Source organism: Ostreococcus lucimarinus, chromosome 21, assembly GCF_000092065.1.
Source record: "Ostreococcus lucimarinus CCE9901 chromosome 21, complete sequence".
In the NCBI taxonomy this organism is placed as follows: Eukaryota; Viridiplantae; Chlorophyta; class Mamiellophyceae; order Mamiellales; family Bathycoccaceae; genus Ostreococcus; species Ostreococcus sp. 'lucimarinus'.
The window spans coordinates 249,495-263,024 of NC_009375.1; the positions used below are offsets into that span (position 1 = coordinate 249,495).

Sequence of the window (13,530 nt, forward strand, 5' to 3'; positions counted from 1 at the left end):
TTGTAACGTTTCTACCTAAAATCTCTAAGAATAACAAAGATTGCTGTCCTATTTGCGACCTATTCCGCTTATCTCAGCGTCGACCGCCGCTACGTAATCTTGGATTTGAAACTTTCTCTTGCAACCGGCGTAATTCATATACCGCACTTTACCGAACACCGCGCGCTCTTTCCATCCTTGATCGTGCACACCGGCAATGCTCCACATACAACCAACGTAGCCGTTGGGATCGAGACCGTCTAACGCGTAAGCGTCGTTGAGTTGAATCGCCGTCTGCAGGGCCACCTCCGGCGACGGCGTCCACTCAAGAATCTTCTTCGCCCAGTACATTCTCATGAACCCATGCATTCGTCCGAGATGGTATAATTCTTTCTGAGCCGCGTTCCAAAGCTCGTCGTGCGTGTTGCCACGCTCGAGTGTTTTGTAATCGTACACGTACTCGCGAACGTCGCGGGCGTGCAAACTCAGTGAATCTTGCGCCCATTGACTCGCTCCTTGCAACGAGTCGTAATACGGATTGAAGAGACAATAGTTGTCTGATAATTCCCTTCGAACGATGAGCTCTTCCAAGTAGCTATCGATCGCCTCGTCGTCTACGATTCCCCGAAGTTGCGCAGCTTCCCACGCGGCGCGACGTGGCGACAGCTGGCCGTGATTCAAGTACGGCGAGAGGCGAGACACGGCGCGCGGCGACGTCGGCTTGTTTCGCTCCCCGTAGAGTGTCAATCGCTGTGGGAGGAAAGAGTCGACATTCGGATCGAGCAGCGCGGCTAAGGCGGCACGTTCACCCGGTTTGATCCAGTCAACCTCTGGGACGTGCGCGCCCTTGACGCGCGCGGTGTCAATCAATGCGTCCCAATCCGTCTCACTTGGCGTCAACGCGTCCGGCGCGGCGATGAGATCATCTAACGCTTGCGGTGCGGTGAGAAAATCCCCGAGATTTCGATGAATCTTCGGCCGAATCGTTCTCGCCGCGTACTCTTGCTTATCGCTCGTCACCCACGCCGGCACGACGTTGTGCGCGTCCACTTCAATCACCGGAACCTCCACCACACGCGCCACCGCTTCCCTCGCCGCACGCCCCTCTCGCAACGGCGAAAAGTCACACACGACCGCACTCGCATTCAGCGTCTCGCACGTCTCCACGATTCCTCCCGCGACGTCGCTTCCCGTCGTCGTTCGCGTCGACACTCCTCGCGCTCGCAAATCCTCATCCAATTCCTTCAACCCCTTCAGCGCGAACACCGCCCTGCGCGCGCCTCCGATGCCGCTCCCGCTCAAATCTGTCCCCACGTGCATCGCCACGACGAGCGGGACGCGCCTTTCGTTCGCCAATTCCATCGCTCGTCCCAGCGCGTCGTTATTCGCGCACCGCCTGTCCCGGTCGCACCAGTACACCACCGGCCCCGCGCTCGCGCTCGCGCTCGCGCTCGCGCGCGCGCGCGCCGACGCATCCAACGCCGCCTTCGCCGCGTCGTTCATCCCTCGGCACCGTCGCGCGTCCACGCCATCGCGCGCACCGCGCGTCGTCGTCGCCGTCGCTGTCGTCGTCGTCGCACCGCGCGCGCCCGTCGTCGCGCCCGCGCGCCGTCGCGCGAGCGCGCGCGCGAGTCGCGCGCGCGCGCCGTGCGCGCGCACGGCGTCTCGAATCGCGAGAGACGCCATCGCGCGTCGTCTCGCGCGCGGCGCCGTCGCGCTGTGACGAAAGGTCGCGGAGCAGCGAAGGCGTCACATCGACGCGTCGTTCGCGCGCCAACGAATGGCGCCGCGCGATGGAAACCTGCGCGTGAGCGTGCCCGCGCACGTGCACGACGCGCGACCGCGAACGCGGCGGTACCGCGTCGCGAACGCGGTCGGATTGATTCATCTGCCGTTCTTCGTGCTCTACGCGATCTCGCTGAAAAAGTGCTACGAAACGTCTGGAAACCCGTACAGGGCGGCGCTGGCGCATCACATCGACGCTGGATACGATCCCGCGGTGTTCGATGCGGTCGGGGTGGAGAAGACGCGGGTTGGCGAAGGGCGAGTGCGAGACGAGTGGACGAGCGGGGACGGCGGGGACGACGCGAGCGGGGCGTGGGACGCGGGGGAGCCGGAAGCGAGCGAGGACGACGCTGGGGCCACGGTGGATGAAGAGGTCAAGTATGAAGTACCGCCGACGCTGCCCGCGCGATGGTTGCCGGACTTTCCCACGGTTTTGGCGTTCGCGTCCATCGCGACGGCGCACGCGTTGTTGCTCTTCGCGCAACATTGGAGCGTTCGTATTCGGTGCTTCGTGCAGTACAAACCCATCAACCGCGTGACCGAGGGGTCTTACTTTATCATTACTCCGCACGCGCATCAAGGGAAACCGGAAATCGTGCCGGTGTCGCGCTTACGAGTGTTTGACGCGGATGGTAGTTTACGAACAATGCTTTGGTGCGTGTTTCAGCGCCAGCGGTACGAGTACGTGGAGATTGAGTGGGACGAAGCTCGCGGCAAAGGTCAAGGCGAACTTCGCGAAATCGAGACGCCAAAAGATTTACCGCTTTCGCATTACGTCAAGTCGAGAGGTCTTTCCGGAGAAGAGGTACACCACAGTCATGAACGATACGGCGACAACGCGCTCCAAGTCAACATTCCCACGTTTTGGAACTTGTACAAAGAGCAACTCACGGGTCCGGTGACTGTTTTCCAAATCTTTACCGTACTCCTTTGGCTCATGGATGAGTACTGGAAGTACGCCCTGTTCAGCGCGTTGAGCTTGTTGATCTTTGAAGGCACTACGGCGTTTTCGCGGCAGAGAAACATCGCCACTTTGCGGGGTATGGGTCAAAAAGCTGGGCGCATCCTTGTGCGACGTGGTGGTGTATGGGAAGATCACTCAACTGAAGAGCTGTACCCTGGCGATATCATTTCCATTAAGCGTAACGGAGGCGAAGAAGTCCCGGTTCCTTGCGACTGCGTGCTCCTTGCCGGATCAGCTGTCGTCAACGAAGCGAGCTTGACCGGCGAAAGTGTCCCGCAAATGAAAGAGCACATCAACCCGGAGGTGTCGAAGGATGAAAGACTTGATATGAATGGCTTGCACAAAGTACACATTCTCTACAGCGGCACGACGTTGATGCAACACACCTCAAAGACAGAAAGCGAATCGTCGGCGCTCCAAGTGACCACGCCGGATGGCGGATGCTTGTGCTACGTCCTTCAAACGGGTTTCGCGTCTACGCAAGGTAAATTGATGCGTATGATGGAATTTAGCAGTGAGCAAGTCACTGGAGACACAAAGGAAACGCTCGTTTTACTCTTCATTCTCCTCATCTTTGCTTTAGCGGCGAGTTACAACGTTTACGTCAAAGGCATTGCAGATGGGAAACGGAGTCAGTATGAACTCATCCTGCGATGCATTATGATCGTCACAAGTGTTGTGCCTCCGGATCTTCCGATGCAAACAGCGATGGCGGTAAACACGGCTCTCATTGCTTTGGTGAAAGCTTCCGTTTACTGCACAGAGCCGTTCCGCGTTCCCGTCGCCGGTAAGGTGGACTGCTGCTTATTCGACAAGACTGGCACCATCACGAGCGACCGTCTCGTTGCCGAGGGAGTCCTAAGTGATTTGACCAAGGGCGCTCCGCTTAAACAACCCGTAGAAGCGGACAAGAACGTATCCATTGTCATCGGTGGTTGTCACGCACTGCTTGAAATCGACGGAAAAACGTTTGGCGACCCTCTCGAAAAGGCTGCTCTTTTGGGAATCAAATGGAAGTACGATCCCGCCACTCACTTAGGAACGCCAAAACTTGATGATAAGATTACTCGATCGTGGACTGGCGCTGAGAACACTTCTGTGAAGATTTTGGTGCGCAATCACTTTGCGTCAGCATTGCAGCGAATGAGCGTCATTGCAGACGTCTCGAGTAATTCAACCGTTAGTCGATGGTCTTTGGTGAAGGGTTCTCCAGAGATGATCAAATCACTGTTGAAGAACGTTCCGCAAGGTTATGATGCCGCGTACCGCGGCTTGGCCGAGCAAGGTATGAGAGTGATTGCTCTGGCGCACAAGGAATTGAGCGCCGAAGAGAGCGCTCGAGTTGGCTCCCAGTCCACACCTTTGACTCGGGATGAAGCGGAATCAGATCTCGTGTTTGATGGATTTTTTGCGTTCGCTTGCAAGGTCCGCGCTGACTCTGCTGAGATCATTCACGCACTACAGGCGAGTTCTAATAATGTGATGATGGCGACAGGCGACGCAACGCTCACGGCGTTACACGTCGGTAACGAAGTTGGGATCGCTCGAGGTGGTCTCGATGGAGCGTTGATATTAGCACGTGACCAGTTGGATAAATTGGAGTGGCAGAGCGCTCGAGTTGATGAGCACATGAAGCCTATGAAAGTTTTCCCATACGAAGAAACATCCATTCGCGAACTTGCGAAAGAGTACAGTTTGTGCGTCACCGGTAAAAGCCTGAACGTCGCTCTCACGGCTTCCGGTACACTTTGGGATAACCTGGATCAAATTAGCATTTACGCTCGTATGTCTCCTGACGACAAGGAGAGAGTTCTAAAACGTTTGAAGACGCAAGGAAAACATACCCTGATGTGCGGCGATGGCGCAAACGATGTCGGCGCACTCAAGCAAGCGCACGTCGGCGTCGCCTTGTTGAGCGGATTTGGTAGTGCAAACACGAAGAAGCAGGAAGGTGCCGCTACAATTGCCACAAAGACGGAAACTTTCGCCGAAAAGATGGCCCGCGTCAAGGAGCAAGCCGAAAAGATAAAGGCGGACAAGGAAAAGGAAAAGCTCGCGCAGGCGGCAGACCGTGCAGAATTACAAGTACTTCAAACTCAATGGTACGAAGAGGAGTTGAAGGTTCGCTTAGAAGCTGGAGAAAAGTGGGCTCAATTGAACGCCATGAAAGTGGCGACGCAACGACTAGTACAAGAGGCAAAGCGTAGACAAGCTGCCAGATCAAAGGTTGCTGGGACTGGGCAGTCGCTGCAGCAAGTGTTTGCAGAGTTGGAAGAGACGGACGGGGAAGTGCCGAAAGTTAAGCTTGGTGACGCCTCCATGGCTGCACCTTTCACGAGCAGAGCCCCGAGCATTAAAGCCACGGCTGATATCATCCGTCAAGGTCGATGCACGCTCGTCTCTGCCATTCAAATGCAGCAAGTGTTGATGTTGAGTTGCCTGATTTCCGCGTACTCTCTATCCGTGTTGTACTTGGACGGTGTTCGCAACAGCGAAAGTCAAATGATGGCGGCTGGAACCGCGCTCACGGTAGCCGGGCTTGCGTTTTCGTACGCAACACCGGTCCACACGTTGAGCGAGGTTCGTCCTCTCCGCTCGATTTTCCACCCGGCAAACTTTTTGTCCCTCTTTGGCCAACTCGTCATCCACCTCGCCGCCATGGTTTACGCTGTACATCTTGTTAAGTCCGTGACTGGGGAAGAGCTTGCTTTCCCTACTGCTGAAAAGGTGGCTGTGGTGAGTCAGGAGGTTAAAAAAGCAGCGAACGAAACGCAGCGAAGCTTCTGGGAACAGGGACCGCCTTTTGAACCGTGCTTGCTGAACACCGTCGTGTTCCTCGTTGACACCGTGCAGCGAGTATGTGTCATGCTCGTCAACTACAAAGGACGTCCGTTCATGCTCGGTGCGATGGAGAACAAATCTCTCATGGGATCGATGGCGTCTATGGTCATCGGCGCCTTCGTGTGCGCGTTCGAAGTCATCCCATGGTTGAACAAGAAGCTCCAACTCGTATCGATGCCGGACGACGCTTTTAGATACAAGGTGCTCGGTATTCTCGCGGGATCCGTCATCGGTACCGTGGGTTGGGATCAACTCATGCTGTTCATTTTCGCTAGGGACATTTTGTTCGCGTCTTATCGCGACACCATCACCGCCATGCCGACGATGCAAGACGCGCTTCCTTTCATACGCCGAGCCATCATATGGTCCATCATCGCCATCTGGTACGTTTGGAGTGAAGGTAGCGTGTTCATCATGGTTGGCGCGATTCAGGCGTATCGACGAGGATACATTTAGATATATGCTACGTTTAATATAACAACTTCCTTCCCGAGTCGCGTTGCGCGTTACGCCGCCGCCGTTTTTTTTCTTCGCTTTTTCGACGAACTCTTCCGCTTCTTCGTCGACTTCATCTCGCTCGAAAGTTTCTTCAACGGTTTCCTCCCCAGCGGCGCCCCACCGAGAAGAGTTCCCACGGACACTCTCCCGCTCATCACCGCCGCGCCCAGGCAACAGACGCCGGCGAGGAACAGCTTTACCAGATTATTCGACAGCGCCCCTCCCCCTCGTCTCTGCGGCATGTTCCCTCCTCGTTTCCACGCCTCCGGCATCGGGCGATCGCCAAACGGTCGTTTCGTTCGCGTTTCGATGAGCTGTGCCGCGATCTCGGGTCGCATCACGTCGACTTCGGCGTCGAGATAATCCAAATCATCAACCAAAATCGCGCGCATGGCGTTCGTGATCATGAACTGCACCTTGGCGGACGACATCGCGCGCGTCGGCGTGTGGTGTTCGTCGATGTGTTACGCGTCGTCGTTCGTGAACGTGATGGTGCTCGGGGCGATGAGACGGCGATGTTGAGCGCGCGTCAATGAAACGAACGCGAAATGCGGAATGCGAAATGCGAAATGCAGCGCGCCGGCGCGGTTGGCGCGGCTGGCGGCTGGCGGTGGGCGAATAATTAATGTAATGTACAGTACATGATGAATACAAACAACAATGAGCGAGGCGACGTGCAGGAATGGTAATGAACGATCATCTCGTGCTTCACTTTTTCTTCGCCGATGGCTTCTTCGCGAGACCGCTCGGACGCGCGGACGACGGCGCGTGCGTCGAGACGCTCGAGCCGCGACGCTTGGCGGTTGATTTCGTCGACATCGGAGCGCTCGAGGGTAAGCCTGCGGGACGCGCGCGTCTCGTGCGAGGAGACTTTGTCGGAGAAGCGTCATTTTCGACGTCAGACGTCGCTTTTGAGTTCGGAGGCGGCTGCGAACCATCAGAAACTTTGAAGAGATTTTCCAACGCTTCGTAGTTGATTTTCGAGCTGCCCTTCTTTTTAGCTAAGACTTGACGCGCAGCTTCCGCGGGAGTCTCCGCGGGCAGCGTGTCGGGGGCTTTTCTATGCTTCTTTTTCGTCGGCGCGCTCGTGCGGCTGGCGGCTTGCTCTTTCAAGGCTTGGAATTCCAAGTACTCCTTGTTCATCTCAGACCAAACCAAACGACGAAGGTTGACTTCGTTTTCGTTGTGAATGTACGAATCGATTTCATCGTCGTCAACGTCCGAGAGCGTATCGATGACTTCGTTATCCTCCTTGGCGACGAGACCGTCGCTTTCAACGACCGCAAGCGCGGCCTTCGATGACGTTTGCGATGGATCGAACGGCGTCGTTTGGAAAGCCTCGACGTCGTGCGGCGAATGCTTTGCCAACTGCGCCAGAGCTGAATCGTCGAAACACTTCGCGGCTATTAAAAAGTGTAAGACCAGCGCGTCCACTTGCGCGATGCGTTCACCTTCGTTGTTCACAAAGGTTTCGTAGTTTGGATGGAGCTCACACATATGCATCTTCGACAGTCGCGCCTTGGAGAGATCGCTTGTAAACGGTAAGCAAACGAGTTCGGCCCATCGAGATCCGACGAGCAGGCGCAGGGCGTCCTCGGCGCGTCTCAAGAAATCAGCGTCGACCGGCTCGCGGCGACTAGTTTGAACGTGATGTTGCTGTTGCTGCTTTTGCCCCTTTTTCGTCATATTCCTCGCCGAAGTCGCGCGTTTCGACGAGCAAGGTAAGGCCAAGGGCTGAACTGAATTCAACGGCGTAGGCGACGCGAGCAGCGCGCTCAAGTCTTGCTCGAGCGCCGAGTTAAATTCTTGCGTCAACGCGTCTTCGTCTCCCAATTCGCCCGACGACAGCGCGGGCAACAAAAGCTTTTGTTTTGCATCGATTTTCCGCTTCGCTTCTGCGCGCATGAACGCGGGCGGATCGGCGCCTCCCACCGAACCCCCCGAAATTCTAACGTAATCCACGTAACACGCGCGACACATTCCGTGCGCAAAGTGCGGAATGTTTTCGTTGTCTTTGTGCACACAGCTCAGCACCGACATTGGGCTCGACGCTAGCGATTTTGTGTTTTTATTCGCTTCTTCTTCAGCCTCAAACGTGCGAGCTTGCGTGTCAAACTCCTCGATCGACAGCGCCGCGCTCGGCGTGTTTTCGAATTCGCTCAGACGCTTCTTCAGCGTCGATTCGCCGACGTGCACCACAGCCACGACATCGCGCTTGCTCGGACTGAATCCATGAATTTGAGCGGCGACCCACAACGCGGCACCACAAATTCCATTCGGACGACGACCAGTCTGCATCCAATCCCGCTTCATGGACGCCACGAGCCGCAGCGCCGTGTTCGCCACGGTGTGCATCCGTCGTCCCAAGTTCAACTTGTCCGCGAATCGATGAATGAACAGACTCGGATCGATCGGCTTTTGCATGAGCGGATGCTGCTCCAGTCGCAACAACCGACACAACTGTAAGAACACGCCCCCCAAAACGTACACGTTCGTCTGTAAAATATCCGCGAAATCAATCAACATGTACGGTCTCGATTCCTGTCGACAGATGATGTACATGCACGCCCCCGCCACTTGCGAAATCCTTCGCCCTCGCGTAAAATTTCTCTGCACCGCGAGCTTATACAGCCGATGCGCCGCGTCCACGACGTCCTCCCTCGGTCGTATCCCCAACCGATCCGCCAACTGTTTAATCTCCAGCTTCCCTCGATACAGCGTGCGCTCGTGCGAGTCCAACTGCACGCCGTACAGTCTTCCGCCTCGCGTCGCCCGTATCACCCCGTGCGCCACCCCGCTCTCCGGCACGTAGTGTCCATCCGGCACGGACGCTCCCTGCGCGTTCTTCACGAACGTCGCGTCCGCGCTGAACGCCGCGCGCTCGTCTAAAATCTTCCCGCACGTCGTGCAGCACGTGAACCCGTTCGCCTCGTTCGTCTCCGCCGCGACCCGTTTCCCGCACGTCTCGCACCACCGGTGCACCATCGCGCGCCGCACCGCGCACCTCGCGCACCTCGCGCACCTCGCGTCCCGCGCGCACCGCGCCGTCCTCTCCCGTCGTCGCGCGTCGCGAGCCCAATCCTCGTCGCCCAATCGTCCCGCGCCGACTCGACGAAAAACAACCCTCGTATGGCGATCCCGGACGGACGAAAAACACCCTCGTGTGGCGATCCCGGACGAAAAATACCCTCGTATGGCGATCCCGGACGAAAAACACCCTCGTGTGGCGACGTCCAGCGCGGTCGCCGGCCGACGGGCCGCGTCAGCGCGCGCGACGCGGACGCGGACGCGCGCGACGCGCGGCAGTCGGCGGCGCGCGTCGGCCGGGCGATCGCGACGCGCGCGCTGACGCGGACCGTCGGCCGCGACGCGAGGCGCGACGCGAGGCGACCGACGAAGGACCGACGGGGCGACGGACGCGGTGGTTGACGGACGGACGGACGGACGGACGGACGGACGCGCGACGACGCGCGACGACGGGACGACGGGACGACGGGACGAGGCGACGAGGCGAACGTCGATGGACGACGGCGCGAGAAGCGCGCGCGCCAGAGCGCGGACGAAGACGGCGCGGGACGAGGACGAAGACGGCGCGGGACGAGGCGCGGAGGCGGCGCGCGACGACGGGGCGGCGACGACGACGCGAACGACGCGGATGGACGAGGACGGCGCGGGAGGATTCGCGCGACGGAGTCGAAATATATTCGCCGACGCGCAGCGACGGCAGTGGTGCAGAGAGCGGCAGATCGGGGAGCGACGGGGAGGCGCGGCGAGCGCGAAGACGGGGGCGACGGCGCTGCGGTGCTCGAATAAGCGCTTCGTGGAGGAATTGAGGCTGAGGGAGACGCTGGAGAAGCACGGTGGGTGCGTGAATTGCGTGAGTTGGAACGACGATGCGTCGCTGTTGATCTCTGGGAGCGATGATATGACGGTGTGCGTGTGGGGGTGCGGGGCGAAGATGCCGCTGAAGGGGTCGGCGTTCACGGGGCACACGCACAACGTCTTCGCGAGCGAATTCGTGCCGCAATCGAACAGCGCGTACTGCGTCACGACGTCCGCGGATGGAGACGTGCGGTTGGTGGATTTAGAGCGTGGGTTTCGAGGGCCCGCGCCCGCGCATTACGGTTATCGCCTGCGCGGGGCGAATCAACCGAATTCCGAGTGCAGTCGCTCGCTCTGGCACGGTCGAGGCGCGGGGATGGGGTTCGGCATGACGTTCGTGCCGAACGAACCGAATACGTTTTTGTCGTGCCATCAAGACGGTCGCGTTCGTTTGTTCGACTTGAGGCAAAGTCACGGTGGTTTCGAAGGAAACTCACACGAAATCGTCGTCGATTTGAGCGCGTGCGGGCCGACGTCGGAAATCGTGTTCGACCCGACGGCGCCTACGACGTTCGCCGCGTGCTCGGACGATCCTCACGTGCGCGTGTTTGATCTCAGACACGTCAAGAGTAACCGGCGAGAAGCGGCGCGCGAATGTCCAGCGGCACCGAGTCCGAGCACGTCGCCCACGGGTCAACCGATGTTTCTGAGATCGCCTCGGCCTTCGATGAATCACGACATTCCGTGCGTCATGATGCTCAGTCCGCTCGAGCTCGGTCGAGGCGTGCGAAGCCCGGGCTTTGAGGGTATATCTGGCCTGGCTTACTCGTCCAAGGGCGAACTCGCGATTAACTGCAAAGGCGACGACGTGTACCTGTTGGACACTCGCCGAGCGGCGGCGAATATCAATTCTGAGGAACGTATTTTTAAGTCGTTCTCCGTGCCGTGGGAAATGCCGATCACGCATCAGGCGGCGAAGAGGTACGTCGGACGCAGAAATGTGAAAACCTTCTTAAAGGGTGTCGCTTTTATGTGCGACGATGAGTACGTCACGACGGGTGGTGACGATGGCAACGTATACGTCTGGCACAAAGATACGTGCGAGCTCGTGTGCAAAATGCAAGCAGACAGTCAGGTGGTGAACACCGTTTTGCCGCACCCGCACTTGCCGACCATCGTGTGCTGCGGTATAGACAATCACGTGCGCGTCTTCGAAGCTGGTGATGGTGGAGTGCATCTCGGCACCCCTCCCATGCGCGATGAACACGACGCTTGGGGATTTGACGAAGAAGATGACGAGGAAGAAGAAGATACGGATGAAGACGATGAAGACGAAGCGAGCACCGATAGCGACGACGACCACCGCGGCGAAAATCTCGCGAGATGGTCTCGAGCGCTCGTCGATGCTGCGGATGCGCCAGAAGAGGATGACGACGATGATGCCGACTTTGAACCTGATTCGATGCGCGAAAACTAAACGAATGTTCTAGCATACTGTACTGTACAACGATGGAGCTCGGAAAAACGACGCTGGCGACGACGAAGGATGACAACCGCGGTCTGGGATGATTGCGAGATGACGACGACGACGACGACGACGCTACCGAGCGAAAGAATATCCAATTTTTAATTTCAGCAATTAAACTGATGACGATGAAGTAGACGCGCGATGTTTAAGATGCGAAACTTCTTTTATTTAGATACGCGCTACTTCACGAACCTCGTAATGATGACCACAACTACGCCGACGACGACCAAAAAGAGCAAGAGCATGATGCACTTATCCGTCGCTAACCCACGGGTGATGTCCTTCAGCACGCCAAACGACTTTTTCAACGAAAAGTGGATTTCATCGAGATCATCTACGATTTTCTCCAGTTGTTTTGTCTGCCCGCGCAACGCCTCGGCGGTTTGCGTCCCTATTTGAATCGTCTCCTCAACCACCGCTTCGCTTCGCATGATGCTCTTATCCGTTTGGTCCATGACGTTCCTACCGTGATCAATCAAATCCCCAGCCTCCATGAGTTGCAACTGCTCATCCTCTACAATCTCCCCCTTTGGCTTTGGCCGGAACGCCGGCAACGTAAACGCCGTCGACGTAGCCGTCGTCGACGTCGTCACCCCTCCCGACGTGCTCGCTTCCCCGCCCTGACTACCAACCTCGCTCTTCCTCTCTTCTTGTTTCTCCGCGATCGCAATCTGCGCCTCCTTCTTCATCTGCACAAACTTGTTCAACCTCGACACGTATTCCTTCTTCGCCGCCGCCAACGCGTTCGCGTCCATGGCCCCTTCGCTCAGCGCCCGTCTCTCAAACTCCTTGATCAGCTTTTTACTCTCCGCCATTTTATTGGTCAACTTTTTCAAGTGTCCGCTCGACACCGACGTCTCGCGGCTCTCGAGAACGTCCTTACGCTTGAATCCGTCCCTGCGCCGACGCGTCGCGAGCTCGCTCCGTCAGTCCCGTCCCTCGCGCGTATTCCGTCTCGTCGCGTCGCTCGCGTCGCTCGAATCCCATCCCATCGCATCGCGCGACGCACTCTAACTCCGCGAACGCCGTCCGCAGCTGATCTCGCGTCGCCTGCGCGCTCATCGCGTCGTCGTCGACCGTCGATCGCGCCACGTGTTGTCGGTCGTCGTCGCCCCGCGCGCCCGTCGCGACGACTCACGCCCGATCGCGCGTCGGCGATCGCGCCGTCGTCGCGTTCTCGCCGTCGACCGATCGCGATCGCGCGATCGCGTCGAGACGTCGCGTCGAGACGTCGTCGAATTGTGGCGTCGACGCGCGCGCGCATTCGCGTCGTCGCGTCGACTCGCGAGCGATTAGAATGACTCGTTCGTTACAAACTCGCGCCCGTCGTCGTCGCTCAAAACAATCCGAACAGTTTCTTCTTCGGCGCCTCCTCCTTCCCGCCCTTCCCGCCCTTCCCGCTCGTCGTCTTCGTCTTGCTCGACGTCGTCCCCGCGGCGACGCCGCCCCCCGGCATCGTCCGTCCCGCGCGCGACGGTCTCGCGCTCGAGATCGTCCTCTGAAACTCCCTTCGCGCCCCGAACGCGGTCGACGCCTCCTTCGCGCCCCGCGCCTTGCGCTTGTTCTCGTCGATCTTTCGCTGCTTCTCCGCCATGCGTCGTTGAATCTCCTTCGCGTCGATGTTCGGCCCGAACCCACCGAGGCTTTCGATCTTCGGGCGCGTCGCGCGCGCGCGTCGCGTCGTCGCCGTCCCTCTTCGCGTCGTCACGCGCGTCGCGACGAGCGCGCGCGAGCGCGTCATCGTCATCGCGCGCGGCGTCGCCATCGCGTCGTGCTTCGCGTCGTCGCGTTGTGTCGCGACGCGTCGCGTCCGCGCGCGTTCGGGGTCCGCGCGGCGCGGCGCGCGCGCGGAGGGCGCGCGCGCGAGGGCGCGCGCGCGAGGACGGTCTCAATCGGACGGTCTCGTCGAACGGAAGGCGCGAGCGCGGGCGGCGCGGGCGCGCGGGCGGTCGGACGGACGACGAACGACGCCATCGAGCGACGCGCGGCGGCGATGCGGTGACGACGCGCGCGAATCGGGCGAGGAAACGACGCGCGCGCGCGTCCGGGATGCGCGCGCGCGGACGCGGGCGCGAGCGCGCGACGGGGGCGCGCGAGGAGGCGACGCGACGAC

At 58.9% G+C, this 13,530-nt stretch overlaps 7 protein-coding genes across 7 annotated transcripts; 2 read left to right on the plus strand and 5 right to left on the minus strand.

Moving 5' to 3' along the window:
* Positions 1 to 48: 48 nt before the first annotated feature.
* Positions 49 to 1,482, minus strand: OSTLU_36787 (predicted protein; the record flags this gene model as incomplete). Its single annotated transcript, XM_001422902.1, has 1 exon — positions 49 to 1,482. One exon carries the CDS (start codon positions 1,480 to 1,482, stop codon positions 49 to 51), a length of 1,434 nt encoding a protein of 477 aa, XP_001422939.1.
* Positions 1,483 to 2,194: 712 nt separating this feature from the next.
* OSTLU_199 (P-ATPase family transporter: cation) lies at positions 2,195 to 5,752 on the plus strand (the record flags this gene model as incomplete). Its single annotated transcript, XM_001422814.1, has 3 exons — positions 2,195 to 4,652; positions 4,860 to 5,407; positions 5,477 to 5,752. Coding segments are annotated over 3 exons (3,282 nt in total), but the record flags the coding sequence as incomplete, so codon positions are not given.
* A 323-nt stretch (positions 5,753 to 6,075) lies between these two features.
* OSTLU_94169 (predicted protein) lies at positions 6,076 to 6,498 on the minus strand (the record flags this gene model as incomplete). The annotated part of the gene is made up of 1 exon (XM_001422903.1): positions 6,076 to 6,498. The coding sequence occupies one exon, from the start codon at positions 6,496 to 6,498 to the stop codon at positions 6,076 to 6,078; it is 423 nt and encodes a 140-aa protein (XP_001422940.1).
* A 277-nt stretch (positions 6,499 to 6,775) lies between these two features.
* Positions 6,776 to 9,052, minus strand: OSTLU_36784 (predicted protein; the record flags this gene model as incomplete). The annotated part of the gene is made up of 2 exons (XM_001422904.1): positions 6,776 to 7,337; positions 7,884 to 9,052. 2 exons carry the CDS (start codon positions 9,050 to 9,052, stop codon positions 6,776 to 6,778), a joined length of 1,731 nt encoding a protein of 576 aa, XP_001422941.1.
* Positions 9,053 to 9,887: 835 nt separating this feature from the next.
* On the plus strand, positions 9,888 to 11,102 carry OSTLU_4635 (predicted protein; the record flags this gene model as incomplete). Its single annotated transcript, XM_001422815.1, has 3 exons — positions 9,888 to 10,191; positions 10,258 to 10,560; positions 10,672 to 11,102. Coding segments are annotated over 3 exons (1,038 nt in total), but the record flags the coding sequence as incomplete, so codon positions are not given.
* A 494-nt stretch (positions 11,103 to 11,596) lies between these two features.
* Positions 11,597 to 12,268, minus strand: OSTLU_94170 (predicted protein; the record flags this gene model as incomplete). The annotated part of the gene is made up of 1 exon (XM_001422905.1): positions 11,597 to 12,268. A coding segment is annotated over one exon (672 nt), but the record flags the coding sequence as incomplete, so codon positions are not given.
* Positions 12,269 to 12,753: 485 nt separating this feature from the next.
* OSTLU_29773 (predicted protein) lies at positions 12,754 to 13,011 on the minus strand (the record flags this gene model as incomplete). The annotated part of the gene is made up of 1 exon (XM_001422906.1): positions 12,754 to 13,011. One exon carries the CDS (start codon positions 13,009 to 13,011, stop codon positions 12,754 to 12,756), a length of 258 nt encoding a protein of 85 aa, XP_001422943.1.
* Positions 13,012 to 13,530: the final 519 nt, after the last annotated feature.